General features: G+C 64.6%; 3 protein-coding genes across 12 annotated transcripts in view; 2 read left to right on the top strand and 1 right to left on the bottom strand.

The window, feature by feature from the left end:
• MROH1 (maestro heat like repeat family member 1) overlaps positions 1-11,559 on the top strand; it is a 50,570-nt gene extending 39,011 nt beyond the window's left edge. For 6 of the 8 annotated variants that reach the window (XM_069599565.1, XM_069599561.1, XM_069599567.1 and 3 more), the window contains 12 exons: positions 5,170-5,324; positions 7,221-7,386; positions 7,959-8,155; positions 8,697-8,834; positions 9,097-9,211; positions 9,491-9,637; positions 9,801-9,989; positions 10,112-10,267; positions 10,336-10,470; positions 10,543-10,645; positions 10,756-10,821; positions 11,291-11,559. In XM_069599565.1, coding sequence (XP_069455666.1) covers positions 5,170-5,324; positions 7,221-7,386; positions 7,959-8,155; positions 8,697-8,834; positions 9,097-9,211; positions 9,491-9,637; positions 9,801-9,989; positions 10,112-10,267; positions 10,336-10,470; positions 10,543-10,645; positions 10,756-10,821; positions 11,291-11,376 — 1,653 coding nt within the window. In that variant the 3' untranslated portion in view covers positions 11,377-11,559. The remainder of the gene's footprint in view (positions 1-5,169; positions 5,325-7,220; positions 7,387-7,958; positions 8,156-8,696; positions 8,835-9,096; positions 9,212-9,490; positions 9,638-9,800; positions 9,990-10,111; positions 10,268-10,335; positions 10,471-10,542; positions 10,646-10,755; positions 10,822-11,290) is intronic. The other 2 variants (XR_011258938.1, XR_011258937.1) reach the window with 1 other exon arrangement.
• Positions 11,560-11,632: 73 nt separating this feature from the next.
• The window catches only part of BOP1 (BOP1 ribosomal biogenesis factor), a 19,492-nt gene continuing 3,287 nt past the window's right edge, over positions 11,633-27,837 (bottom strand). The window contains exons 3-16 of one of the 2 annotated variants that reach the window (XM_069599593.1): positions 24,039-24,119; positions 14,344-14,498; positions 14,137-14,254; positions 13,960-14,061; positions 13,669-13,881; positions 13,432-13,593; positions 13,281-13,361; positions 13,134-13,203; positions 12,914-13,046; positions 12,653-12,833; positions 12,291-12,579; positions 12,134-12,218; positions 11,951-12,058; positions 11,633-11,867 (exon numbers count right to left, since the gene is read on the bottom strand). In XM_069599593.1, coding sequence (XP_069455694.1) covers positions 11,714-11,867; positions 11,951-12,058; positions 12,134-12,218; positions 12,291-12,579; positions 12,653-12,833; positions 12,914-13,046; positions 13,134-13,203; positions 13,281-13,361; positions 13,432-13,593; positions 13,669-13,881; positions 13,960-14,061; positions 14,137-14,254; positions 14,344-14,498; positions 24,039-24,119 — 1,932 coding nt within the window. In that variant the 3' untranslated portion in view covers positions 11,633-11,713. Of the gene's footprint in view, positions 11,868-11,950; positions 12,059-12,133; positions 12,219-12,290; positions 12,580-12,652; positions 12,834-12,913; positions 13,047-13,133; positions 13,204-13,280; positions 13,362-13,431; positions 13,594-13,668; positions 13,882-13,959; positions 14,062-14,136; positions 14,255-14,343; positions 14,499-14,733; positions 15,091-24,038; positions 24,120-27,837 lie in introns of those variants that run through there. The other variant, XM_069599595.1, reaches the window with a different exon arrangement.
• On the top strand, positions 15,950-17,836 carry SCX (scleraxis bHLH transcription factor). Of its 2 annotated transcripts, XR_011258946.1 has the most exons (3): positions 15,995-16,660; positions 17,299-17,404; positions 17,511-17,574. XR_011258946.1 is itself a non-coding variant. In XM_069599810.1 (2 exons), exons 1-2 carry the CDS (start codon positions 16,094-16,096, stop codon positions 17,547-17,549), a joined length of 606 nt encoding a protein of 201 aa, XP_069455911.1. In that variant the 5' UTR covers positions 15,950-16,093; the 3' UTR covers positions 17,550-17,836. The 2 variants fall into 2 exon arrangements, 1 of the variants encoding a protein (XP_069455911.1); XM_069599810.1 differs by lacking the exon at positions 17,299-17,404 and having other exon boundaries at positions 15,950-16,660; positions 17,511-17,836.

Raw genomic sequence — 27,837 nt, 5'->3', positions numbered from 1 at the left:
CATTGCTGGTGAGGACAGGGGTCCACAGGGTCACCAGGTGCTGGCACAGAGGCTTCCGCGGCAGGTCCAGCCCAGAGCAGAGGTGCCCAGGACACTCAGATCCTGCCCTATCCACCATCCCATCATCACCTTTGAGGCCTTCTGGCCATGAGCTCACTTGGTGGCCCACGTGGTCCCCAAACATGGTTGCCAGCCACCCTGACAGATGTGCTCAGGTCCTGAGGCCTGAACAGGCTCCAAAGCTCAGGTGACTGCTAGATTATTGCTAGATCATGGTGGCCCATGAATCCTATGAACTAGATGACCCAGCAGGTGGGGTCCCATATGCTTGGACAAAGATTTAAGCTCCCTATTAAAGTGAAGCATAGCAACAGAAAAGGGGGGTTGTGCTAAGTGTACAGCCTTGGGGTTCATAGACCGGAGCAGAGACCCCACCAACCCCAGAGCCCCTGGCACCCCAGCTGGCCCCACAGGGTGCCACAAGCTCTCTGCAGCACAGAGCAGGGCTTGGGGTGCACCTCGTGTAGCAGGCGCCTCACGTCTGACCTGCATGGCCGTCGTCTGTGGGACAGCGTGTGTCTTCCAGGCCTGGCCATGTGGGTCGCCCCATCGCTCCCTCACCTGCCTACCTCAGCGAGCGCTGGGCAGTTCCCAGTCTGAACACGAGTGCTGCTGGAGTCGCGCTTCTTTGGACCTAGGGTGCATTTCGGTTGGAGACATGCCCAGGAAAGTGACTGGGGCCACAGGAGAGGCCTTTGTGCCGCTGTCCCAGGGCTGTCAGACAGGGGCTGACAGCTCTGATGGGGAGCTGTCCCAGCTCCTTCGTGCACGTTTCTCTGTGGCTTATGAACTGGAACACTCGCACGTTTCCTGGCTGCTCAGATCTCCTCCATGAGGAGAGTGATCTTGGCCATTTTCTTCTGGGTGGTCTGTGCTTTTCTTACTGGTTTGCAGAAGTACTTTGTATGTTCTGGGTACAAGTCCTGTATTGGATGGGTCCCTCACAGGTGTTTTCTGGGGGGAGGTAGAGCAGGAGCTGCCAGTGGAAAAGCCCTGTGTAGAGGGGCCACCTGCTGAGGCGGGGGTGGGGGTGTGTGTAGTGTGGCGCCGGAGGGAAACGTGTGCCACCGTGGGACCCCAGCCAGGGCCTGAGGGTGTGGGGCGGGGAGTGGACGGAGGATAGAGGAGGGTGTGACTGCAAGCGATGGTCAGGGGTTGACGGGCCAAGGTTCGGGTTTTGCACTGAGTGGGGCTCCTGGGTCAGCTCTGAGTGGTAGAAAGGTAGCCTGGTGGCTCTGTGTGGGGGGAGGGGGACAGGCCGGACTGCAGGCTGTGGCCCCTGGTGGTCCTGGTGTCTGTATATATATGCACACGTTTTGTTGATTCGTACCTTTGCCGGTGGACGCTTGGTGTGCTTCCTTCTCTTGGCTGTTGTGAGCCATGCTGCTGTAAACATGGGTGAAAGGCATATCTCTTCAGGATCCTATTTTATTTGGGTAAACATCTGGAAGTGGAATTGCAGGTTATGAGCAACCTAGATAGTATATTCAAAAGCAGGGACATTACTTTGCCGACTAAGGTCCGTCTAGTGAAGGCTATGGTTTTTCCAGTAGTCATGTATGGATGTGAGAGTTGGACTGTGGAGAAGGCTGAGCACCGAAGAATGGATGCTTTTGAAGTGTGGTGTTGGAGAAGACTCTTGAGAGTCCCTTGGACTGCAAGGAGATCCAACCAGTCCATTCTGAAGGAGATCAGCCCTGGGATTTCTTTGGAAGAAATGATGCTAAAGCTGAAACTCCAGTACTTTGGCCACCTCATGCGAAGAGTTGACTGATTGGAAAAGACTCTGATGCTGGGAGGGATTGGGGGCAGGAGGAGAAGGGGATGACCGAGGATGAGATGGCTGGATGGCATCACTGACTCAATGGACGCGAATCTGAGTGAACTCCGGGATTTGGTGATGGACAGGGAGGCCTCGTGTGCTGCGATTCATGGGGTCGCAAAGCGTCAGACACGACTGAGTGACTGAACTGAACTGATGGTGATTCTATTTTGAATTTTCAGAGGAACTGCTGTACTGTTTTCCTAGTGACTGCACCAGTTTACATTCCCACCAGCAGGGCACGGGGGTTCTGGCCAGTGTTTGTCAATGCCTGTGTTTTTAATAGTGGCCACCCTGATTGTGTGAAGCAGCATGTCATACTGGTTTCAACTTGCGCTTCCTCTGCAGTGTGATGTGGATATGCTTGCCGGCCATTTGTTTGTCTTCTTCAGAGAAGTCCACATCCCTGCCCATTTCCAGATCAGGTTATTGGATTCGATATCATTTTGGAACTGTGAAGAAGTGAAGTGAAGTCGCTCAGTCGTGTCTGACTCTTTGTGATCCCATGGACTGTAGCCTCCCAGGCTCCTCTGTCCATGGGATTCTCCAGGCAACAGAACTGGAGTGGATTGCCATTTCCTTCTCCAGCAGATCTTCCCGACCCAGGGATCGAACCCTGGTCTCCCACATTGTAGACAGATGCTTTTACTGTCTGAGCCAACTGTAGGAGCTGCTTGTACTCTGAAATTAACACGCTACCAGATACATGACTGGCAGGTGTTTTTGCGTAGGTTGTCTTCTCCCTAGGTCGCGTCTTTTGCTGCAGCTCCATATGTGGTGGTTTGAGGCTCATTTCTGAGGAGTCATTACCAAATCTAGTGTCCCGAAGATTTCTGTTTTTCTCTAGGAGTTTACTAAAAGTAGTTTTGAGTCCTGCCCATCCTGGATAAATCAGGGTGCCTCTCCCGGGGCCCATGTGCTGAGCCGGCTGTCGGCCTCCAGAGCTGCCAGGCTGTCTCCTCCAGCTCAGCCTGGAGACCCGCTCAGCACACCCACCCCAGGGCGGTGTCCCTGCTTCACACTTCCAACCTGTCTGCAGCAGGCCCTCTCCAGCTCACGTGGCAGGGACGCTGGCATTGGCGCCATTGGTACCATTTCCTTTCTTGCCCTGAGAGCCTGCTGGGGGACCCCCAAAGACACCTAGACAGTTGGACTTGAGTTTCTCTGACACCAAATCAGAAAAAGGGGTCCTAGTCGGTGACCCATGACTGGGCTGACCCCTGCCTCAACACACCAGGATGGTCAGGTGGGTGCAGATGGAACTGGGGGTCAAGGGCAGAGGGACGTGGCAGGAACGAACAGCTGCCTCCCAACGTGCGGGCGTGGGAAGCAGTGCCGCTCCACAGAGATGGCCGGCAGACCTTAGGCAGAGGGTGCCCCAGCCCAGTGGTTCCTCCTGGGCATGTGCCTGGGTGAGGCAGCCGTGTCCACAAGAACCTGTGCAGGTTAAGAAAGGGGTCCCCATGAAGGGGGTTCCCAGTCTGGAGCTGCGGGTGTGGGCTGCTAAGGGCGAATGTGGAGCAGCCCAGCAGGCCTGAGGTGTGGTGGGCAGGGTGGGCCCCGCTCACCAGTCCCAGGAAGCCGAGAACCCGGTGTGGACGCAGCCAGAGCCGCCACACCTGAGCGCTGGAGTGCCATCACAGCTCCAGAGAGTCAGGTCCAAGCTGCTCTTGGTGCTCGTGGGTATCGCTGCTGAGAAAGTCTGCAGAAGCAGAGACAACAGAGACAGATGAGCTGAGGCAGTGTCTCAGACCGACACCCAAGGGAGCAAAAGGAAACAGGGAAAAAATTACATGCAGACATTTGAAATGCAGTAAAATATACATATAGGCAGTTATTTTTCAGTGGACTTTGAGAACCTGGAGTGAGGGACAGGCCTCCGCAGGGTGCACCCACAGAAACTGCACCAGTGCCAGCCAGTCAGGCCTGGGGTCTTCTGGGGAGCCCTGCCCCTCACGGCCGGGAAAGAGTCCAGGAGACTGGAGTGAGCCATGCTCCTTGCCCCAGAGACAGTGTGGCCCGCTCCAGTGGCACTGTGGATGGGACGATCACAGCCCATCTGCCCGCAAATTGTCACTGGGCCCACGCCAACGGCCGACTGCTTCCCACGCCCGCACGTTGGGAGGCAGCTGTTCGTTCCTGCCACGTCCCTCTGCCCTTGACCCCCAGTTCCGTCTGCACCCACCTGACCATCCTGGTGTGTTGAGGCAGGGGTCAGCCCAGTCACGGGTCACCGACTAGGACCCCTTTTTCTGATTTGGTGTCAGAGAAACTCAAGTCCGACTGTCCAGGTGTCCACCCTCCTGCCAGGCACCCTGAGCAGGCTCAGTGTGGCAGCAGCCGGCTGGTCAGGGAGGTGCAGCTGGACGGGCCCAGGGTCAGGGCCGATGGGCAGAGCCACAGCAAAGAGGTCCAGGTCCTTAGAAGGTCGTCAGGCTTCTGGGCTCACGGTCATAGAAAGAGAAGGACTTGGTTATGTTTACAAATCCTTTGAGAACTGTGGTGACAGAGCCCCTCCCTCAGGCTGGCCACACATGTGCCTGGATTTCCCCGCTGCCCCTGTTCCCCCTGTGGATGTGGGTCCCGTCAGAGCTTGGCGGGCCCTTCCCTCTGCTCCTGGGCCCGGGGCCCCTGGCGGGTCCTCAGCCAGCCCGGCCCTGGGGTGGAGCCCACGACTGCCAGCTGCCCCGAACCAGGGGGCCCTGCCCCTGGGGCTGTGGCCAGCGCTCTGTCATCAACTTTTGCCTCACACCAGGGCACTTCCTAGCTGTCCAGCCTGGACGGTGCGGGGCGGCACCCCGATGGCTCGGGCCGCTGGGTGCCCTTGCTGCCCATCTGCTGCTGCTCAGCCGCCACGGCTGGAAAGCCCGCCCCTCCCAGCCAAGCCCGCGGCCTGGGAGGAGGGACGGAGCACTTTCTGGTGAGCAGTGGGCAGCTGTGTCTTGCCTGCAGGGGTCGAGGCAGGGTCACCCTGTGAGCCTCAGCACTCACCCCTGTGGCCTTGCCCTCCCACTCTGCCCCCTCAGGTTGTGTGTGTCTGTCTGTCTGTCCTGGCACCTCCCGCCAGCAGGCCCCTCTTGGGTTCCTCTCCCTTTTCGCATGGACTCTGGGGCTGTGAATCAACTCCCTCAGCCCTGAGGGCTCTGGCTCCTGTCCTCCTTCATCAGGGCTGGCAGCAAGGAGTCCCAGCGTCCCTTGGCGGGGTGTGGTGCTGGCCTCCCTAGCCCCAGGGATTGGCGCCCACGGGGGCATGTCCTGCCGCTGGCCTGACCGCCGCCTGCCCACAGGTGCCTGAGATTGTGAGCGTGCTGCGCTCGAAGATGCAGGAGACCCGAGAGGAGCACGTCCTACAGGCTGCACAGCACAGCGTGTTTGTCCTGGCCGCCCACCACCGCGCCGCGGTGGTGTCCAGCCTTCTGGGCAGCCCCCTGCCCTTTGACAGGTACCTGGTGCCCACCCACCTGCAGGGATGGATGGGGCTCCATGCTCTGGTGTCCCCCCGACCTGACCAAGTATTTGTGGGCCCCCTAATCCTGTGTGTGGGAGCCTGGAGGCCCTGGCACTGAGCTGGGTGGAGATGGCTTGCTCTCATGGGCAGTGCTGGCCAGTTCTCTGGGGCTGGTGCTCTGCTGGGCTTCCACCATCATCCGTGAGCAGGACCCTGGGCCAGGGCCCTCCTTGAGCCAGGAAGGGTCTCCATCTGCCACGGACACCCCTGGCTCCCAAGGACACCACTGGCCCATCAGTGACACTCCAGTTGCCGTCCTGGGCTTCTCAGGGCAAGGCGTGTCCACACCTGGGCCTGTGCTGGACCCTGCGGGTCCCCAGTCCCCGGGGCCCTTGCTTCTGCGCTAAGGCCTCCAGGCAGCCTTTGCGCTGCTCCCAGTGCTTCCAGAGCTCAGGGCCCGCTGGGCATGCCTTTCTTTGGGTCCATGTGGTGGATGGAGGCAGCACCCGTGATCTGGAGACCCCCATGCCAGGGGGCAGGGAGGCAGCGCATCCTTCCCTGTGGCTGCGGCCTGAAGCGCCTGCACCTGCCCCAGATCGGGGCTCCCACGGCCTGCTTGGCTCTCGCTTAGACAGTGGGCACCGCTCCCCAGACACGGCGGTCCCGTTTGCCACTGCCCCTCCTGCCATCACTGTTGGCCTTTTTCCCCTTGTGCTCTAGGGGTCCCTTTCCCAGAATAAACAGCCCTCGATTGCTGATATGGTTGGGATTAAACCAACTGCCTATTTTTCTTCCCTTGGTCTTATCTTCCTCACTGTCTTTTTAGATTGACAGGGTCTTGTTGCAGTTTCACTTTTCACTCGGTTAGTTTGGAAGTTGCACCCGTGTATCTGGGCCACATTTACTCAACCGTCCCTCTCCGGGGCTGTTGCCGCGTTTGGAGCTCGAGCTCGGCACACGCTTCCCTTTAGTTTGAGTAAGAGAGCGTGTCCTTTCTGGCTCCTTTGAGCCCAGCTGGGGCTGAGGCCGAGGGACACGCACTGGGTGTCCCTTGTTGATGGCGCTCTGCACCTTCTGGCAGAGAGGAGTCTGAGGCTTTCCGTTCTTAGTCCTGCCAGGGGGCTCCCTGGCTTCTCGAGCCTATGAGTTAGTGTCTGTCGTCAGCTCTCCCAACTTTTCAGCCTGTCTCTTCAGACACCGTCTCCCCTCTGCTTGTGAGATGCCACTCGAATGTGCACTCACCCCCACTGCCCTGCCCCTGACACCTCTGCTTCTGAACATCCGATGACCCTTCCCTGCGGGCTTCTGGGCAACTTCCTCCACTCGTCTTCCAGTTCACCATTTCTCTCTCCTGCCATGTCCAGGCTGATGCCAAGTACATCACTGAGCACAGCGCTGCGTGTCTCATTTCTAAAGGGCTGTTGGTTCGCTTCCAAATGCACTCTCTGTTTAGAGTTTCTGGTTCTGGTTAGATCTCTGATGTCTGTCGCTTCTCCCTGTAAATGTACCATGCAGCCACAGCCTGTGTAAATGCTGGGGCTGGGGCTGCTCAAGCCTCCTGCAGCCTCTGCCTGACCTCACCTGCATGCCTCTTTGGCCACTTGCTGATCTTTGCTCAGGAGAAGTGACTCACAGGCGTGCTCAGGGCTGGGGTGACAGTGTCTCCTCTAGGGAGCCCAGTGTCTGCTTCTGGCAGCTCCAGGGGACACCTCCCCACCACTGGGTCTCTGCTTACCATCAGGCTGCCTGGTTAGGACCCTGGGTTGGAGGAAGGGGTTACTCAGGGCCTGGAGTCAGGGTGCTGTTTGTGTCCCGGCTGGAGCCGAGGCCAGTGGGCATGCCAGGCTGTGGAGTCATGGCCTCAGAGGGGTCGTTCTCCCGCTCCTCCAGCCACACCTGCACCCTGTGGCGAGCACTGGCCTTGGAGCCCGGCCTCGCTGCACAGGTCTTGGGGCTGCTCCTGGAGAAGATAAGCAGGGACGTCCCGTTCAAGGAGAGCCGGGCCTTCCTGCTGAGCAGCACGCCGGACCGCGTGGCCACCCTGCTGCCCCTCGCGGTGAGTGGGGGCTGAGCCGGCAGGCACCGCCCTCCTCTGCCTTCCCCCGCGGGCCCAGGAGGCGATGAGGGGCCACGTGGCCGCTGCCGGAGGGCCCCATGGGGAGCCTGGGTTGCGCCTTGCTGGCACCTGGCAGCTGATGGGAACCCTGGAGCCGGCAAGCTGTGAGCCCAGGCTCGTAAAGTCCCCACAGGTGTAGGCCCCCAAGGGAGCCCACTCTATTTCATCCTACGGGGAAAAAAATAAACCCAGCTTGGCAGCATTTCCACAGTGAAGCAGCTGCAAGAATTTCCTCCTCCTGCTGAGGAGCCGAGAGCAGATGCTGGGAGTTGGTCCCCAAGGTGGCCATGCTGCCCTGGGCCTGCCTTCTGCCCCATGGGCCAACCTGGACAGGGCTGGGCTCCTCATCTCACCCCCACGGCTACCCCTCCCAGGGCCTGAGACCTCGGGGGATGCGGGGTGCCTGCAAAGGAAGAGGGGCTGCGGGCTGGGTTTTGTCCCGGGTGCAGGGTCCAGCATTCGCTGAGCCTGCCCGGAGGGTAGGGGCAGAGGCTGAGGTGGCCCATCTGCAGGCCACCTGTGCACTGCACGAGGTCGCATCTGCCCCGGCGTCAGGGCCAGCGGTGCTGGAGCTCTACCCCCAGCTGTTTGTGGCACTGCTGCTGCGGGTCAGCTGCACCATGGGTGTCCAGCCGCCCCGGCACCTGCAGGCCAAGGAGAGGAGGAGCGCCAGCTCGGGCCTGGCTTCACGGAGCCTCGAGCCTTGCAGGTGAGGGGGCCTGGCCTAGCACCCCCAGGCCAAGACAGTCAGCTACCGGAAGTAGCTTCCCAGGGGTGGGGGGTGGGGGGCCGGGCACCAGCTGACCCCGAGCTGCGCCTTCCCTGGGGAGTGCTTGGGGTCGGCAGGTTCCAAACCGGCCCACCCTGAGTGCAGCCTCAGTCCTCAGCCACACTGACTGGGGCCCTACCTGCAGTTGGCCACGGCTCTGGCCCCAGCCCTGTAGGGTCGCAGCTGCCACATGGGTGAGGTCCTGCTGGTTTGGAGCCGGGCCTGGTGCCACTGGCTGTGCCCGTGCCTTCCCCTTGGCTCTCAGTTGGGGGGTCTGGGGACAGGCTGGGGCCCCTTCAGCTCCTGCAAGAGCAGAGGGTCCACAGTGCTGCCCAGGGGAAGGGACACTGCTAGCAGGGAGCAGGCTGGGGGGTCCCTGGGCACGTTTTCTAAGAGCACAGGAGGGTGTGCATGCATGTGCGTGCAAGGAGCAGAGCTGTGCCCTGCCTGCGCCAGCCAAGCTGCACCCATGTCTCCACAGCTCTGCGGTGGATGCGCTGCAGGCTGTGCTTATCCGCAGCGGCAACGAGGACGTGGTGCAGCGCATGGAGCTGGATGGGGGCTGGCAGCTGCTCAAGACCTCGGCTGGGCACGAGGAGGGCGTCACCCGGCTGGCCAGGTGAGCAGGCAGTGCGTGGGGCAGTGGGGAATCCATGAGGGCAGCGGGTTCTGTAGGTGAGGTGGACCGGGAGCAGGGGGAAGGCCTCTGGTTGGGGGGGGGGCAGCGCGTGTGAGTGGAGGATGTGCGGGGGCAGCTGAGGGGCAGGGCTAGCAGGCCAGACGGTGCAGGGTGGGAGGCAGGCGTGCTCCCCAGGCCCCCGGGCCTGGTGTGCTCAGGGCAGCCTGAGGCCCCAGCTCCTGCCCGCATGCCTCCTTCCCAGTGCCATGGCCAAGTTTGCAGGCCCCCGGCTGCCCCTGGTGATGAAGGTGCTCTTCGCCACAAAGAGCAGCGTGTATGAGGTCCAGAGGATCACCTCCACAGCCTTCCTGGCTGAGGTAGGAGCACTTGCTTTGGACCATGAGTGGAGGGGGGAGGGGGGCAGTGTGAAGTCCCCCCACAGGCAGGCCTGGGTGGGACAGGGGAGCGACATTGTAAACCCACCCCAGACCAAGGCCGTGGGGGCCAGGGAGGGGCTGGGGTCAGGAGTCAGGGGAGGCTGAGGCAAGGCCAGGAGCCCAGCTTGGCCTGCTGGCCTCAGCCATGTCCCCTCAGTGACTGGGGACCGGTGCTGCCCGGTGCATTTGGGGTGGGGGTCAGCGCGCCTCTGCCCCCAGCTGCTCAGCAGCAACGTGGTGAACGACCTGATGCTCCTGGAGTCGCTGCTGGACAACCTGATGGCACAGCAGAAGGACACGAGCGCCCGCGTACGGAGGCTGGTGCTCCGCGGCCTGGCCAACGTTGCCTTGGGCTCCCCAGATAAGGTGACCATTGGGCAGCCCTCTGGGGCCCTGCTCCTGGGCAAGGGAGGGAGAGCAGAGCCACAGCTGGTGAGGAGACCCGGGGAGACCCAGCAGCCACAGGCTCGGAGGGTGGGCAGCTGGGCGTGGCATGGCCTGGGCACACAGGTGTGTATGGCCTCCCCAGGTACGGACCCACGGCCCCCAACTCCTGACTGCCATGATTGGTGGGCTGGACGACGGGGACGACCCACACAGCCTGGTGGCGCTGGAGGCCATGGTGGGCCTGGCAAGGCTGATGGACCTGGTAGACGCCTGGGACCTGCGTGCGGTGCTGCTGCACATTGCTGTCCGCATCCGGCCCTTCTTTGACAGTGTAGGCCCCCCGCCCCTGGCTGTTGCAGCCTGGTCCACTCTGCTCCTTGCTCCCCCTTCACTGCCCTGCGGTTGCCCGGGAAGCTGGGCTGGGAGGGCCATGTGACACTCGCTGTTGCGCAGGAAAGGATGGAGTTCCGCTCAGCGTCCATCCGCCTCTTTGGGCACCTCAACAAGGCCTGCCGTGGGGACTGCGAGGATGTCTTTCTGGAGCAGGTTGTGGGTGGCCTGGCGCCCCTTCTGCTGCACCTGCAGGACCCCCAGGCCCCTGTGGTCGCGGTGAGCAGTGCGGGGGATGGGTAGGCCTGGCCAGCTCAGGGACTTGGGGCTCAGCGTGTGCCCTGCAGGCCTGCAGGTTCGCCTTGCGCATGTGCGGCCCCAACCTGGAGTGTGAGGAGCTGGCAGCTGTCTTCCAGAAGCACCTGCAGGAAGGCCGCGGCCTGCACTTTGGAGAGTTTCTCAATACCACCTGCAAGCACCTGGTGAGGGGCGGGGCCGGGTGGCGGGGCAGGGCTAGGCGGCGGGACAGGGCCAGCCTGACCGCCTCTCTGCAGATGCGCCACTTCCCCGACCTGCTGGGCCGCTTGCTGAGCACCAGTCTGTTCTACTTCAAGAGCAGCTGGGAGGATGTCCGTGCTGCTGCCCCCATGCTCACAGGTGAGGGTGCCCCGGGCAGCCTCCCCACACCAACCTGGCCCCTGACCTTGGTCCCACCCCTGGCCCCCAAGTCCCCCCACTGGCCCCTGACTGCGGCCCCACCCCCACAGGGTTCTTGGTGCTGCACGTGGAGGCTGAGCAGCGGCCACAGGTGGACCTGGAGCAGCTCCTCGCGGGTGAGCCCCAGTCCTGCCAACCCTGCCCCACACAGCCAGGAACCCAGAGGGCCCCCGCCCCCCCCCACATGCGGGGCTGCACTGACCCTGTGGGCACCGGGGGACTAAGTGATTTTCCTGGATTTCAAGGATTTTTTCCCTGTCACTGGTGACCTCATCGTCTCTAGTAATTCACGGAAACTTCTTAACTGTTCCAAAAGAGCTTAAAAAACACTAAAAAAGGAAAAACTATCTTTCCGTTGGCTCCTGAGCCCTCCCGGCAGAGGCCTGTCTTAGGAGGGCGGTGGGCGGGTGGCCCCACGCACAGGGTGGGGTGTCAGCCTCAGGGTCCTGGCCCCCAGGCTCCGCGCGCCTGGAAGGGGGGGCAGCCTCAGTCGCAGCTGTTAGCGGGGTGTGGGCGGGATCTTGGGCTCAGTCAGTTCTCCAAGGGCTGTGGCGGAGCCCCCAGCAGCGGCTCCTTGTCCCCCAGCGCTCCAGCTGCTGCTCAAGGACCCAGCCCCCGAGGTGCGTGCGAAGGCTGCGGAGACTCTGGGCCGCCTGGTGAAGTTCGCCTGAGTCTGCCCCAACACCCAATACCGGCCTGGCTGGCCTGAGGGTCCAAGACAAGGCCCTAAGGAGTCCCCTGCCCACAGGCAGAGTGGGGAAGCCTTGGGCCCACACAGCAAGGGAGGGCTAGAACACAAGGGTGGTCAAGTCGCCAACCCCCGTCTTCCCAATAAAGCCGTTTGCTGCTCAGCAGGTGACGTGGTGGTGTGACCTGGCTTGTGGGCAGGCCAGCAGCCCCCTCCCCCATTAGGAAGCTGACTCAAGGTTACCCAGCAAATTCCTGTATTGAGAGTCCAGGGCACACGTGCTTCCCACCCCCACATGCCCCACCCCAGAAGCAGGGCGTCTAAGTGAAGAGGCGGAGAGTGCCGTCAGCTCCAGAGGAGAAGACCCAAGGCTGGGTGGGGTGGAAGGCCACGTCGAGCACCCCCAGGTCTCTGGTTAGGGCGTGCCCCTTGAGCACCTTCACGGGCACCAGCAGTGGGTTCTGCAGCAGGTCGCTGTGGGGGAGGGAGAGACTCAGGACCTGGCCGGAACCGTCCCCAAGGGGCACGCACAGGGAGGCGGGGGCATTGACACTCACTTGTACACCATCCCGTGGCAGACGATGACACTGCCATCATCGGAGCCAGACGCGAAGAGTGGATACCGGGGGTGGAAGGCCACGGCCCGGAGGGCCTTCTTGTGATGCCTGGGGTGGGGAGAACCAGGCTCGGTGAGGCAGGGGTCGGGGCAAGAAGCGACTGGTCACCCACCAGCATCTCACCTTAGCACTCTGTATGGCTTGGTGGAGAGGTCCATGTCAAACCACACAAGCTTGCTGTCATAGCTGCCGCAGATGACGTTGTCACCTGGGGGCAAATTTGGTGGTGGGGACTTGGTGGCCCTCCAAGTGCCACCCCCCGACCAAGACACCCCCTTACCTGCCGGGTGCACCGCCAGGCTAGACACCCACTTGCAGTTGGGCATCAGCTTTTTTGTGAGCTCCTGGCGCAGCAGGTGGTAAATGCGGACGCAGCGCTGGGAAGCCACGAGCAGGAAGGGCCGCGTGGGGTGGAAGGCTACGCGCTGCACCTGGCCATGGCTGCGGCGGAAGGGGCTCTGGCTGCGGCGCCGGCTCAGCTGGTGGATCAGCACCTGGGTGTGCCCTGGCGTGGCCAGCACCACGGCCAGGTAGTCCCCGCGCCCGTGCCAGGCCACCTGCGCTACTGGCTGCAGGGAGGTGAGGCTGGGTGAGATGCGGCCCCTCCCCGGGGCTCTGCCCTCTGCCCCGCACCCCGCCTACCTTCCCATGGTGGATGCGCAGCCGCAGGCCGCCCTGGCGCTCCTCTTGGGAGGCTTCCAGCCAGTGCGCAGGCTGTGAGGTGGGCTCCACGGGTGGGGTGAAGGCGCTCAGCAGCTGGTCCGTGCTGCGCACCACCAGCCGGTCCCCCAGGGCTGGGTTCAGCAGCAGCACCGTGTCCTCCCTACAGTCAGAGTCAGATGGAGGTCCTCAGGCATAGGTCTGTCCCCCCACCCGACCCCGGGCACCCTGGGCCTCACGCACACTGCCACGGCCACCAGGCAGGTGGTGGGGTGAGGGTTCCAGGCGACACTCTTCACCACACCATCCACGGGCACAGTCCTCATGCAGCGGGCAGTGGCCACCTCCCAGAGTCGCACTGAGCCATCATCTGAACCTGGACACACAGACAGGCCCTCAGTACCTGGCCCTCCAGGCCAGCCCACCCCACTCCCCCCGGGGAGCTGGCCCACTGCACGCCCACCTGATGCCAGCCATTGGCCATCTGGGGAGACGCTGAGGCAGCGGACAAGGTCGTTGTGGCCCCTGTAGACCTGCAGAGAAAGGGCAAGGCAGTAAAGACCATACCCTCAGAGGCCTTTGCTCCCCACCACCCACACCGTCTGCTCACCAGGGCCTGGCACGTGGGGAAAGGCTGCAGGTCCCGTGGCCGGGGCAGCTTGGGGATGAGGTCTTCAGGGTCCACATTCACCTGAGAAGAGGATGCAGGGTCAGCTGCACCCACCCCCACTCCCCACCCCTGCCCGGGTGCCCCTGCATACCCTCATCTTGCGCTGCCGTGGACACAGGTAGAGGTCCAGGCAGCGCTCAAAGCGCTCCTGGATGAAGCGGCCATAAGCAGGCACGGCCCGCAGGCTCGGGAACCGGCGCGGCAAGAAGCTGAGCTTCCTCTCCTCAGGCTCCTGCTGCTCCCAGGCCAGGCGCTGTGGAGGCAGGAGTGAGCCAGGAGCCGGGCCGGGCCAGGGGCCAGCCCAGACCCCACCGTGCACCAGGCCCACCTCCTCCTCGCTGGGCAGGTACTCGGGAGGTGGGTTGTAGGACTCCGAGTGGCCGGGCAGGGCCAGCTTGGGAGCAGGCACGTGCATCTTATGGCGACCCAGCACCGCGTTGGGGTCCTCCTGGGCCCACAGGTCGTAGAAGTTGGGACTCTGGTCCCGAGGCCGGCGAGGCTGGATCCAGCCCATCTTGATGGCATGCACCATGCGGGAGACCTGCAGAGACGGCGGGGTGAGGGGGGCCGGGGCAGGGGTGGGGCGGGCAGGCGCGCCCCCAGGATGGCCCACACCCACCTTCTCCTTCTCCACCAGGGAAGGTATGAAGCTGCGCTTGTCTGCAGGCCGGTTGGTCACTGGGTGGATCATGAGGTCCCCACTGAAGAAGTCCACAGCTGGCTGGGGGCAAGCAGAGGAGGGTGGGCCTGGGCCCTGCAGGTGTCCCCAACCCCAGGGCCAGCAGCTGCCGCCTACCTCGTAGGGATCGAAGCTCACGTCCCCGAACTGGCCCCTCTGCAGCCGCTGCACCAGGGCCACCTGCTCATCCGTCAGCCGCATGCTGTGTCCCGTCATCCGGTCCCGCACGGTGCGCCTGGAGGGATCCAGTGAAGAGCCCAGGCCCTGGCCCCGCCCCGCAGGCCCACCCCGCCCACCCGCAGGCTCCGCCCCACGCCCACCCACCAGTAGTCAGGGTCGTCCATCTTGTCCAGAAACTGGTCCAGCTCGTCCCGGGTGCGCAGGGGCTTATAAATGCGCCGGCCGTCCAGGTCGTAGCCCACATGGGGAAAGTCATCGTACCACTCCAAGGGCACATTGCCCACCGTGTTCCGGATGTCCTGGGGCAGGAGGCCTGCGAGTAAGCAGCAGATACCCACCGTGCCCACCCCTCCCTCCAAGCCCCTCAGAAAGACACAGGCCAGGAAGGGGAAAGGCAGAGCAAAGGGGCTGGCCTCCAGGCTGCAGGAGCAGCACCCAGGCACCCTGACGAGCTTCTCCCCGGGGTGTGACGTGGCAGGACGGCCAGCACTATCCGCCCCCCCACCCAGACCCTCAGAGGCGCCGGAGCTGTACCTTCACATTTTCCACTGAAGTGGTGCCAACCCCAGAGCCTCCCCTCTGGATTCCTTGGCCAGGGCTCTGGGCAGCCACAGGCAAGGGTGACCTCATCGCCCGTGGGCTCCCTCCCCTGGCTGGGGCCTTAGGCAAAACTGGGTAGCCATGGGCAGGGACTCAGGGAAGACCCCACCAGTCCACTCCAAGAGGAGACAAAGTCCACTGCACTGAGCCCAGCACACTTTCAGGGGCTCCCCCAGCCTCCCACCCCTGCCCCCACCCCACTCAGTGGGCAGAGCAGTCACATTCCTGGACACACATTCCTGGTCGAGGCCCCTGCCAGCCGCCACCCTCCCTCCACCCAGCGTGGAGACTGCTGCCCAGGCGGCCGCTTCCTGCAACAGTAGCCACAGGGGGAGGGGCCCAGATGAGACTGAACAGCCGGCAACCTGGGAACCTCGACAGGACAGGACCCTCTGGGCGTGGCCCCTCTGCACCTGCCCAGCCCCCAGCCTGCTGACCTGAGTCCTCCCCGCTTGCCCTCCTCCAGATGTGCCCAGGTCCCTGCCCACTGCTGGGAATGCCCATCCTCCTGTGCTCCCCAAGTCCACACAGCCATCCCTGGACTGGACAGACGTGGGGGGGCCAGAAAAGACCCATGGGGCAGGAGAACGGGGGGGAGGGGGGGGCGGTTCTCCAGGCAGGAGTGCAGGCAGGAGCCAGACCTGGAGGGTGGTGCCTGGAGGGGCAGGTGCAGGAAAGACAGGCTGTGCCGTCAGGTGAGCCCCACGACAACCTAAGGGGGCAGCTGAGGGGGCCAGGGCTGGACTCCAGCTGCTCAGAGCGCCTCCGTGCCCTCTTTTGGGCACAGAAGGCCCAAGTGTACATGAGAGGGAGAGACAGACAGGGTGTGGCCAGGCGCTGGGGCCAGGGCATCTGGGTTAAGGCAGTCATGCCAAGTGAGAAGGCCGGGGTCACGGATCCTGCTTGACCCTCCCTCCTGCCCCCTGCTAAGAGGGAGAAGGGGGGGCAGCAGGACCTCGCACCTCTCGGAGGGGCGCCCACTCTCCCTACCCCGCAAAGACAGCAGGATGCTCCAGGCCCCTTCACCACTGCGCGAGAAGGCAGAGGGACGGAGGGCCCCTGCTCCAAGCGGCCTCCAGGGGCTGGGAGGCGGGGAGGAGGGCGGGCCGGCGCGGGGGAGGGGCCGCCGCGGCTATAAAGGCCCGGCCCGCGGCCCCGCTCCAGCCCGGGACGCACACGTGCGCGCGGCGCAGCCGCCACCGCGGGAGCCCCGAGACCCGCGTGCCCCTGGGCCGGGCGGCAGTGGCGGCGGCATGTGTGGCGCGCGACGGAGCTGACGGCGGCCGCCGGCCCCATGTCCTTCGCAATGCTGCGTTCGGCGCCGCCCGGCCGCTACCTGTACCCTGAAGTGAGCCCGCTGTCGGAGGACGAGGACCGAGGCAGCGAGAGCTCGGGTTCAGACGAGAAACCCTGCCGTGTGCACGCAGCGCGCTGCGGCCTCCAGGGCGCCCGGAGACGGGCCGGGGGCCGGCGGGCGGGGGGCAGTGGCCTGGGGCCCGGAGGGCGGCCGGGCCGCGAGCCCCGGCAGCGGCACACGGCGAACGCGCGGGAGCGGGACCGCACCAACAGCGTGAACACGGCTTTCACCGCGCTACGCACGCTCATCCCCACCGAGCCCGCTGACCGCAAGCTCTCCAAGATCGAGACCCTGCGCCTGGCCTCCAGCTATATCTCGCACCTGGGCAACGTGCTGCTGGTGGGCGAGGCCTGCGGCGACGGGCAGCCCTGCCACTCGGGGCCCGCCTTCTTCCACGCATCGCGTGCCGGCAGCCCCCCGCCTCCCCCACCCCCCGCCCGTGACGGCGAGAACGCCCAGCCCAAACAGATCTGCACCTTCTGCCTCAGCAACCAGAGAAAGTTGGTGAGTGTTGCCCGCGGGGTGTCCACGGAAAGGGAGGCTAGGGGGATGGGGTGTCCCCCACCTCCAAACCACCCCTGCAGCCCACACCTGCTGGGCAGAGAGGGCAGGGCCAGAAGCAGGCAGAACCCCCAGCAGCACCTGTGACACCCGCAGCCCCAGGTCCAGGGAGAGAGAAGACGAGGAGGGCCCGGCCTGAACCAGCGGGTCCCCAGGACAGGCTCCTGTGGGGACAGAGAGGGAAGACGCCCAGGCAGGACCTGCACCAACGAGGAAGAAGCTAGGGGACCAGACCAGGGTTGATCAAGCAACTCTGGCCACCTACCCTGCCATCAAGGGAAGGGGACTTGGGGGCAGTGAGGAAATCCTGCTGGGGTCTGCTTGCTCTACCAGCGGCCTAAGGCTTACTGGGCACCTGCCTGCCTTCCCTGGCCCCGGCTGCCCACTGATGCCAGTGTGGCTGTGGGATCCACTGGCAGGAGGCTGGCAGGAGACTCGGGGGCTGGGGGAGAGGGCCCCGCTGCCGGAGACGCTGGCCGGCTCTGATTTACGGCGCCTGCTGCGCGTGGTGGCACCGGAAGAGCAGGGTGAGCAGGGAGAAAATACGGCGCGGCTCTCCCCAATCCCCATTTCCTCTCCAGACAGCACGCGTGAGCTCCTGGGGCCTGAACATCTGGGAGATTTAATTTTACAATTTCGGCTATGCAGCAGCGCACTCTCCTCCCCAAACTGCTTGGGGAAGCCGGGGTGAGCGTGGAAGGGGGGTGCTTTCAGCGCACCCCGTGGGGAAGTCCAGAGGCACAGGCTGGCGCTGGCCTCCGCTTGGGCCCTGACACTGCCCTCCCCTCCACAGAGCAAGGACCGGGACAGAAAGACGGCGATCCGGAGTTAGAGGCGACGCCGGGCCATCCGCGGAGAGCCCCAGACCTGACTCAGGCACAGGCCTCGCTGAGGGCACCCCCAGGCCCACCCGGCCCTGGCTGCGAGTGGGGCTGATGGACAGACAGGCGGTGGGACGCGCGGCCGCCGCAGCACTTGCCCAGCCCCACTGGAACTTTCCGTGCTGGCTCGCTACATGGCTCTCCTCTGGCCACTATGTGCTAGCATTCTGTGTCTTTGATATGATAATATAAAGTCTGGAAATTTTGTATAATTAAAAACAAAACAGTATCTTCCAAACGCAGATGCACGCTGTCCTCTGGAGCAGCCCAGAACCAGCCCTGAGCAGAGCTGAGCCCACACTCCTGCCCTCAGGGCTGTGGTTGTTCGTGTCCCGGCCACCCTAGGCCAAGGCGCCTGGTTCCTGGGGAAAGCCCCCCCTTTCCAGGGCTCAGGAAACTGCAGGGAACTGCAGGGAACTGCCAGGGAACTGCAGTACGGGGTCTGGAGACCAGCGAGGGGAGAGGGCGAGGAAAGACGACAGCCCCCGCGCACTTGGCAAGGGACAAAGCGGGACAGGCCGAAGCCAGGGAGCACTCCCGCCCCACCCCCGCTCCAAGGGCTACCAGGGGTCCGGGTGCCCTGCAGTCAAGGGCAGTGCGTGCAGCGTGCAATGTGCTGGTCTCCTGGGCCTTGGCACCTCAGCCCCTGCCCGCAGAGCCCCAGGAAGTGGGGGGCGGGGCACTGTCTGGCAGAAGGAGCTCCCAGTCTGTGCAGGCCTGAGGGTGTGGACCAGGTGGCAGGTGCCCACCCTGGGCTGCCCTGGCCCCAGAAGTCCTGCTCAAGGCAGAGGACCCCGGCCGCCCGCCCCTGCACCCACCCAGCTAACATGAAGGCCCCACCTGCCCATGAGGAGGGCAGTTCAGGCCTCTTGGAGCTGTGCACAGCTGGCTGACCATTAAAATCTTGCAGGTGACAATTACGGCTTAGTGGTGTAAGCTCACAGGCACAGCAGAGAAGCAAGCTGGGGGCAGCGCCTTGCGGCAACCCCCCACACTGGCCAGCAGCCTGACTTCCGGCAGCCGGGCTGAGAGTGCCAGGGGCCGACCCGGGGCCCCAGGAGAGGCCAGGTGCTGAGGCCCACGTGGGCACCCCAACAGGGCAGGCCCAGAGCTGCCCCCTCCTCTTAACAGATGGGCTCCAGGGAACCAAGAAGCAGGAAGCAGTGGTGTAATTTTGGAGGAAATTCTCAAAGCCAGAGCCATTAAGGGTTGGGGGGGGGCTATGTCCAATCTGATAGAAATATAACAGGATAAAAAGTCACAACGGCAGGTTCCACTCAGAGAGAAACCCAACCCCAAATTTCCTCTCCTTAATCCTGCAGGAGCCTACAGCTGGCCAGCAGGAGGGGGAGAGGGCACGCTCGGTCACTGCAGAAGCCCCCCGCCCCCGCCTGCCTAGAGAGCCAGGACTCTCAGGCAGAACGTGGGGGTCCCGCTAAGGGCCGAGAAAGGTACCTCTTCTTCTCCTGGGCACTGAAGACACTTGGAAAACCGACCTGGGAAGGGTGCTCCCGAGGGCCTCCAAGCTTGCCGCCCCTGCTCCACTGGGCACCAGCAGTCCTGTGGGGACAGTCTGGGGCCTACCTGTGCTCAACCACCCACCTGGCCCATGCATACCTGGGCCGGGTGAGAGCCCAGACCCCCTCACAGATCCTCCAGAGATGACAAACAGGTAGTCAGGCATAGTCAGGTGCCCACCTCACAGCTGGGCAGATGGGGGAGGGGTGGGAAGCATGCTTCGCACAAAGGTGGGGGTGGGCACGGGGGACTCCCCATGGAGCACAAGGACAGGCAGGGTGAGGCAGGAGGGTGTCTCGGGGGTGCCAAGTCAGTAGGAGAGGACAGGCCGCTGGGACGGTCCCCGGGGGGAGCAGGTCCTGGCACAGGACGTGCAGCCAGGCCCTCAGCTGCCGGGCCTGGGACTCGACAGCGGCTGCAGCTTGGCCGGCCTCAGGCCTGGGCAGTGGGCCCGGTCGCTCCCTGAGCTGCACCGGTAGCAGCAGAGGCCGAGGGCCTGGCCCGCCAGCCAGCAGGAGAGGAGGGGTGGGGGCGGGGAGGAGCACGCCGTCACCCTCCACCGCTCCAGAAATTCAAACCAGACTGGGGGTGGTGGGCCGGCCGAGCCCCAGCGGGCTCGAGTCCACTCGGCCGTCCACTCCAGCAGCCAGGCCCCCCGTGCGCCAGAGCCCCACTCCCTGCCCAGGACCCAGCGCCCCACGCGTGCCCCAGGCGGCAGCGTGAAAAGAGGGCACGGCCCGCACCCTCGGCCAGCAGCCACTCCTGAGGCCAAGCAGGCCTGGAAATGCTCCGATGGCCGTCAGGGCCAGGCTGTCAGCTCCCTGTCCCCAGCCCGGGAACGAGCTGCTGGCGGTACCACGTGACCCGTCACCAGGCCGCCCGCCCTGGGCTGGCCCGCCCCCACCCTGCACAGCACCTGCGGCTGCCAGGAAGCACATGTGACCCCACGGGGCCGCGCCCGCCGACCCCTCCAGGGCCCAGACGCCCCGGCCCGCACTCTCCAGGGAGCGGGGAGGGGGACACGGACGCATCCGCGCGGCGCCCCGCCCCCGGCAGCTCCGGACACCCGCGGCCACCGCTGATGTGTCGGCTGGGATTTTTCCGCTCTCGAAGAGCCCCCTCCCCCTCCCCTTCCCCCTCCCCAAAGTGGCTGCAGCTGTCAGGACCGCAGATTGGAACTGCAGGTACGGCGCTGGCCCGCTGCCCGCCTCCCTCCCGTGTCTGTCTGAGGGAGAGGAAGCCGGCCCACCTCTGGAATCCTTCACTCTCTCCTCGTTCGCCTCTCCCACCTGTCCCCCGGGAGTGCGGGGTCAGCCGCCCTCACTCTGGCGCGCTCTTCCCCTTGCCCCGCTCCGATTACAATGCCGGCAGTGTTCCCTCCACTCCCCCCCTTACCGCGAAGCGCCCTCTGTGGTGGGGGGTGGCCCAGCCTCGTGCCCCAGGCCACCTGCTGCAGCTGGACCTTCACAAGGTACCCACACGAGGAGCCCTGGGCGACAGCCCTGAGGCAGAAGGCCAGGTCCCTCTGGCCTCCTCCGGTCCCAAAGGCCAAAGCCAGCAGAGGGGCCGCGCAGGGCTTGGCTGAGTGGAGCCCACCCGCTGTACCGTGGGGGTAGGGGCGCCGGGAACGCGGACTTGGAGCCCCCTTCCCAAACCTCCCCTGTCAGACTGCCCCTGCTGCACATGATCCTCACAGAAGGGCTCCCAGCCAAGCCCACTGCTGAACCTCTGGACACGTGTGGGCCTCGGGACCCTCCGACCCACTCCTTGGCCCCTATCAGTGCCTCAGGGCTGTTGAAGGGCAAAGAAGCAAGTCTGCCCCCACCAAGGGTCCCAGGGGTGGGGGGAGGCCCCCTGCTCCTGGGTCCTCAGATACCCAAAACACCCCCACCCGCTCCGTCGTCCAGGGAGCGTGGGTGTCCCCACGTGCAGCCAGCAGCAGTAGCTCCTAGAAACGCCTCAGATCGCTGGAAACGGGCATGGCCCCCACAGAGTGCCAAACGCCCATACTGAGCCCCATGATACTGCGGCCACCTCCAAGATCCCACTGCGGGGACTCGCCCAGAGCCTCCAGCGCCAGCCCCACCTGGGCCCCACTCCTCAGCCAGGCCGTCAACCACCCTTCAGACAGGACCTGCCCCCCATACACCTGGCTGCCAGGCCCCAGCTCCTGGGGCCATGCCTCCAGTCTGAGGGCAACCCCACACCCTTGTGTCCCTGCAGGGACCCCCAGCTTGGGCTCCTGCCACCCAGAAAACTGGCTCCCGATGGGCACATGGCAGGCCAGGCCTCTATCGGCCGCGTACCCAGGCCAGAGAAGGGTGCGCTCTGAAGGCGCCCCCCCCTCACCTGCCCTGCCCCGCCCCGCCCCCCCCCCACCCGGAACCCTGCCTCCTAACCAGGACCACTGGACCCAGGTGGCTGGTCTTGGAGGGAGGAGGGCACCCCGCACACCGATCACAGCGGGCCTGGCTCAGAGGTGGCACTTGGCAAAGGGACCCGGGGCACCCCGAGGTCATGGCCACCACACCCACCCCGCAAGGCCACCTGCGAGGCCCCGGGCCACAGGCTCCTCTCAGGCGAGGCGGTGGGGATACTGCAGGGGCAGCCGGAGCCCAGTCGTGGGGGTAGGGGCGGCCAGGGAGGCCGGCAGCCCACGAGGCCCAGCAGAGCCGAGAGGCACGCTCTGCACAACAGCTCGAAACCCGAGCCGCCACCGCGCCGCCAGCAGCGAGCGCGCCGAGCGCCGCGCCGGGGCGGGCCCAGCGATGCTGCTGCCGCTCGGTAGCGGGAGGCCGTCAGCGGCGCCTGCGGGAGAGCGGAGGGGGCCGCCCGCCGCCCGTGCTCTCGGCCTGCCACCCCCCAGCCTCAGTTTCTCCGGCTTTTCCCAGGCTGGAGCCTTCTCCCAGGCTGGAGCCGGGACCGCCTGCGAGGGCCCCCGCCCCCGCCCCCTGCGGCCGGATGAGATCACGTCTGTGGGGGAGGGGCGCGGGCGGATGGGGGAAGGGCTCCCCCACTCGCGGCCGCAAAGACCCTCGCCAGGCTGGCGGCTCGGCCAGAGGCCGCAGGCCAGGCGCTGCCCAGGGGAGGATGGCACCGTCAAGGCCGAGCTAGGACGCAGGACACGGGTGTCCCGCCGAGAAGGGGAACCCTCACTTCACCAGCCAGTGCCCCAGGGCACGGGACCCCAAAGCTGGGCCCAGCAAAGGCCAGCAGTCAGAGCACCTAGAAGTCCCAGGGTCCCCCAGCCCAGGCCTTAAGTTCAGACAAGGCCCGGGGAAGAGGAGGCCAGGCACTGCCACCCCTCAGGTCCTCCCCCAGGAACACACCTTGTCCGGACGCCCTCGCCCACTGCTGGAGGCCAGCCAGGGCCGGAGTGGGGTCCTGGCACCATGGACCACCTCCAAGGATGCTGCAGAGAAGGAGCTGCCCGACACCCCACGACCAATGCTCTGGGGCTACGGGCCCTCACAGGTGCCAACCAGAGCCTGGGGTGGGGGTCCCTGCACCCCTCCTGTGCTCTCGCCACCCCAGCCTCCCAAGCCTCTTCCTGAAGCCCACCCTGCAGAGACGCCGTGATGGGGTGGGGGGCACTTCTCAGGGAGGAGAGCCTCAGCCAGGCCAGCCTACCCCGAGAGCCAAGCCCTGCCGCCCCCGGCCGAGGCCGGCTGCACTGGCAGAAGCCGGCTCCTGCTGTCACTCAGGCCCACATATGGGATAGTCATCGCCGGAGGAAGCGGCCCCCCCAGCCCCCGCGGCGGCTCCAGAATGGGGCAGGCCAGGAGGAGCACCTCCCCGCGGGCGGGCCGAAGCCCCTCCCCCGGCCTCTGCACTCCATTTACAATCATCATCGATTTCTCAAAATACCGAATATAAAAAAGTAGCCGACAGGATGTGGCTGCCGACAGCCAGAGCCCCTGGGAGGGGGAGACAGGCCGGGAGCTGTGCTGCACGGCCCCCCTTCGCGGAGTGCGCCCGCTGCTCCGGCCAGGAAACCAATTTATTTTGTTTTGTCTCTGTTCTCTGAACGCACAGAGACTGGATCGGGCGGGCGGCCAAGGCTCCTGCAGCCGCTGCCAAAAGAGCGGAGGATGGGGGTAGAAGCCGTGCAGGGGAGGGGGCGCGTGTCTCCTGGCCGGGGACAGCCCCTGACAGGCAGCAGGAAGAGCTGCTAGGGGTAGGGACCACGGTCTCTGCAGGTCCCCCAACCCAAGGAGGCTCACATCCAGGGGGCTGATGCCAGGGCACTGGGCAGAGGGGCCTCAGGCCCCACCCCCCAGGGGGCAGGGACACACCAGTGAGGGGGTGGGCAGGGGAGCACCCATCACCTCCAGCAGGGAGCCCCTGAGCCTCAGACCCCCCAAGAGCCCATGGGCAGCCCTGGGCAGCCGAGTCACAGCCACCTCTGGCCAGATGGGGCACCCCAGCCTGTCAGCAGGCTTTCCCCATGAGACGTAAACCGGGAGGACCAGATTCACCCAGGACCGTGGCAGCCGGGCCTCTGGGACACCGGGGAGGAGGGGGCAGAGCACGGGGCATCCGCCTCCTGTCCCTGGGGTCCAGCGCGGACGCTGGTCGGGCCTGACCACCACCCCCACCTCCACCTGGGCGACAGCGCAGGGTGGCTGCTGGGGGAGGCCTGTCCACGCCCACCCGGAGTGGAAGCACAGCCCCCACAGAAGATGCGGTGCCTCCTGCCTGCCAGAGGCACCCCCACAGCCTAGGGCCAGGACATGGGCACAGGGTGGCCGCGCCGTGCCCAGCTGCCCTGCCCGCGATGACACACACAATCCTGCAGTCATGTGTCCCCGACCCTGAAACTGCTCTTCCAGACAAGCTTGGGGCCACGCCAGGACGCCCACTCAGGCCCTGCGGTGGCCACACAGCCCACCCTGCAAGGGGGCAGCTGTGGCCCAGCCTACCTCCTCATCGGAGCTGTCCTCCGCATACTCGTCCTCGCCCTGCACGTTTGCCACCTCAGTCCGTGAGCAGGGGGTCCTGGCCTGGGAAGGGAAGGGAGGGGGAGGTTACTTCAGGACCCGGGGCAGACTGTGGGCCAGGGCACCCTGCCCCTCCTGCCCACACTGGGGCCAAGGTCCTGCACCGCAATCTCTAAGCAGCTCTGACCTGGTCCCACTGCCAGGAAATGAGTGTGGATACCCCCAATCTAAGTGGGTCTCTTGGAGAGGGGGGTTCCACCCAGGGTAAGCCTCTGTCAAGGGCCATCACAATATCCAAGCTCAGAGGGAAGACCCCAGGGAGGGGCTGACATCAGGTGAGCCACCCCCACACCCCTTAAGGAAAAAAACAGCTGCAGGGCTCCTGGCTCAAAGGCCCAGCTGAGCCCAGAGCCAGCCCGGGGTCAGAGGACAAAGCAGGGGTGGCCTCTTGGCAGCAACAGATAAAGGCTGGGGTCACCCCCAACTGGGCCAGTCCATCCAGGGGAGGCCAAGCTCTCGATGTCAGCCACCAGCACAGGCGCCACGCCGGCCCATCATAGGGCCAGACCCTCAGCCTGAGGGCACGTTCAGCCCAGCTGGCCAAGGGCCCGGAGAGGCACCCACACCCTCGGAGCACTGGGAGGACTGGCCCCGGGCTGACACCGCCCACCAGGCCAGTGAGTGGGTGCCACTGGGCACTGACACCCCAACCTGGAAAACAGATCCTCCCCTGGCGGGGTGGGAATCTGGTGTACCGGAACTGGGACTGATGGGGAAAACAGCCCGTATCTCCCCCCGCCCCGCGGGGGCAGTAAAGCGTCGGGAGCAGGAGCCCCGCTCCCCTGCCCGGGCAGGAGCCAGAATCCTCCTAGCAGCTCTTCCTCCCGCCCGCCAGCTTCTCCCTCCGTGTGAGGAGGCTGGGACAGTAAGTTTTTTTCCAGGCCAGGAAAAGGCGAGATTCGGTTTCCACGTCTCTCCCACCCTTGCTCCCCAGGCTGTGCGCTGCGGGAGCCCTGCCCGCTGAAAGTGGGTCAGCCCTACCAGGCGGGCGGCCCTCAGGGAGGGGGCACAGGGGCCAGCCCGGCCCAAGCTCCCCACCCACCCTGCCTGGAGCATCCAGCGGACACACCTGCCAAGGGCCCAGGCCGGGAAGACCCTGTGCGGAGGTGCTGTGAGTCTCCGAGACCCTGAGGCCAGCCCACGGCCACCAGGACCGGCGTGGGCCACCCTGCTCTGGACCCCGGCCGCTCAGGCCCCAGGGGGCCTGCGCCACCTGAACCACAGGCCGCGGTCCTGGGCCCTGGCAGGAACCACAAGCATGGCAGTCCCAGTGCCATCCAGAGCCAGACACGGGCAGGCGCTCGGCCGGGGGGACACCCAGCAGTGGGGCTCCGGGCTCCTGCCATAGCTGCCGGCAAGGGCCTGCTCAGGGCACCAGACAGCCGCTCTCCAGAGGCGCCAGCAGTGCCGCCGGCCGCCGCCAGGGGGCAGCCGCGACGCGGGGCCCAGCGGTGCGGGGACCAGGCCGACTGTGCACCTGCAGCCCTCCAAAGCCTGGAGACAGGGGGGGCGGCCAGCGTCCTCTTCCTCAAACAGTCCAGCCCCGGCCCCCACATCCTCAGACGCAGACACCAGATGGTGGGGTCTGCCCAGAGCCACTCGGCACACGAGCCACCCACACCCACCCCCAGACGGGCTCAAGGCCAGGTGTGGGTGCCCTGATGGGTCCACGTGGATGGCTGGGGGCCCGTGGGCGAGACCAGAGGGAAGTGAGGTTCTAAAGGCAAGTGTCTGAGCCAAGGGGGCCAGGTGACCACGACAGGCCTCTCCCGGGAGGGGCTGCAGCCTCGCATGGCTGAGGCGGTTTTTAACTTCGGCTACAAAGGTTTGAGTTTCTTCCTGAGGAAAGGCAGCGTCTGTGTGCTCCCACGCTGATCTGGGGGGCCAGCCCCGGGGGAGCAGCCCACAGCGGGGGTCTTAGGCGGGCTACTCTGCTGCCTAAGGGCACCCCTCTTGCTGCCCTCTGCACCAAGTTTTCACCAGGACTGCTGTGAAGAGCTGCCCTGCTGCACGTGAGAGTCCCATGCAGGTTACCTCACCTGGACCCCTAAATAGGACGTGTTAAGGCTCTGAGGGCAGAGCTACCACAGCTCTGGGGAGCACAGAAGTTGACATGCTTCTGAGCAACTGAGGGGTGCCATGGGACCCCTCAAACCCACTCATGTCAACCCAGACTGACACCACCACTCTCCGCCTGAACTCTCATCACCAGAAACAACAGAGTCCATTGCTGGGCCAGGCAGGGCATAGCTCCCCCATGGGGGCCCCCGCCCCAAAGGGCCCTGCCTCAGGTGGCCTCACTAAGCAACCTGTGAGACATGGCCTACTCCCTCCCCAGGCACCAGACCCGCCTAGCACCCTGCCCCCTGCTTCTAGAAGAGCGCCTCCTGCCCAGGGGGTTGCAGTAAGCTCCTAAACTCCAGGCACAGACAGTTTGGGCAGAACTCAACGTAGGTTACCTAGGAAATGGTAATTCCTTACCATTCCTTGCCCAAGGTAATGGGCACCCTTAGTGAGTCTTTCGGAGAAGGCAATGGCACCCCACTCCAGTACTCTTGCCTGGAGAATCCCATGGATGGAGGAGCCTGGCAGGCTGCAGACCATGGGGTCGCTGAGAATCGGATACGACTTCACTTTCACTTTTCACTTTCATGCATTGGAGAAGGGAAAGGCAACCCACTCCAGTGTTCTTGCCTGGAGAATCCCAGGGACGGGGGGAGTCTGGTGGGCTGCCGTCTATGGGGTCGCACAGAGTCGGACACGACTGAAGTGACTTAGCAGCAGCAGTGAGTCTTTTGTTACATTCTTGAATGTGACAAGCAGACTGAACTAATAGAAATGGGAACTTTTGTATGAAAGAGTATGAAAACAAAATAGGAGAAAACCCACACAAGTGTTATTGAAAGGACCAGACCAAACACAAGAAGTAGAAAAAAAGAGATCTAAACAAGCATGACAGGGAAAGAACAGCAGAAAGCACCTGATACGCTCCATGACAAGAGCCAAACGTCTCTCCTGACAGAGAAGCTGCCCAAGGTGCCCCCCAGTGCTGCTGGGAGCGCTGCTGGGGGTGCAGGGCAAGGCCAGGTGCGCGGGAGAGGCCAGGCCCAAGGTGGAGACAGGAGGGTGGGGCCAGGTGCAGGAGGGGAGCGGGGCCAGCAGAGGTGAGGTGTGGGGAGAGGCAGGCCGGTGGAGGATGCGCCAAAGATGACGGTGAGGCCGGAGAGGCTTCCTGCTTCGAACGGCCCGTGGCCCGCACACCTGGAACCCACAGAATCAGGGGACAGGGCTCCCCTGAAGAGTGACCCTTCCATCATGGAACTCTTAGCGGAAGAGAGAGAACAGGCTCCCTCCTGTGTCTGCCATTGGCCACCTTTGTCCCCAGGTAAGCGTCTGGACCCGGCACTTCCCACTCCAGGCAGAGGCCTGGAGAAGCACGCTCCCAGCTGGGGCCCCTCGCCAGCCTGCATCCAGGTCTTTGACATCTCCCCAGCATGCCCCTGAACACTGCAGGGGCTGCCCCCAATCCTTAGCAAGGGACAGCAAAAGCCTCGAGACAAGCTGCAGCGATGCGTCCTGCCAAGGGTTGCGGAGAATGCAGTGAGTGGAGCTGGTGAAACGCCACCCAGGAGCCCCACTAAGGCGGGGCCGCTCAGGCAGCCCTGCTAAGAACTGGCAGAGAGGGCGGGGGGGGGGGGGGGGGGTGGGCAAGTCACCTAAG

Source organism: Ovis canadensis, chromosome 9 (assembly GCF_042477335.2).
Source record: "Ovis canadensis isolate MfBH-ARS-UI-01 breed Bighorn chromosome 9, ARS-UI_OviCan_v2, whole genome shotgun sequence".
NCBI lineage: Eukaryota > Metazoa > Chordata > Mammalia > Artiodactyla > Bovidae > Ovis > Ovis canadensis.
The sequence above is the reverse complement of the archived record's forward strand: the minus strand, read 5'-3'. Positions and strand labels throughout refer to the sequence as shown.

Coding starts and splice junctions, on each gene's coding strand:
- SCX (XM_069599810.1), top strand. CDS start 16,094: ATGTCCTTCGCAATGCTGCGTTCGGCGCCGCCCGGCCGCTACCTGTAC. Junction 16,661..17,510: donor TCAGCAACCAGAGAAAGTTG/GTGAGTGTTGCC, acceptor TCCCCTCCACAG/AGCAAGGACCGGGACAGAAA.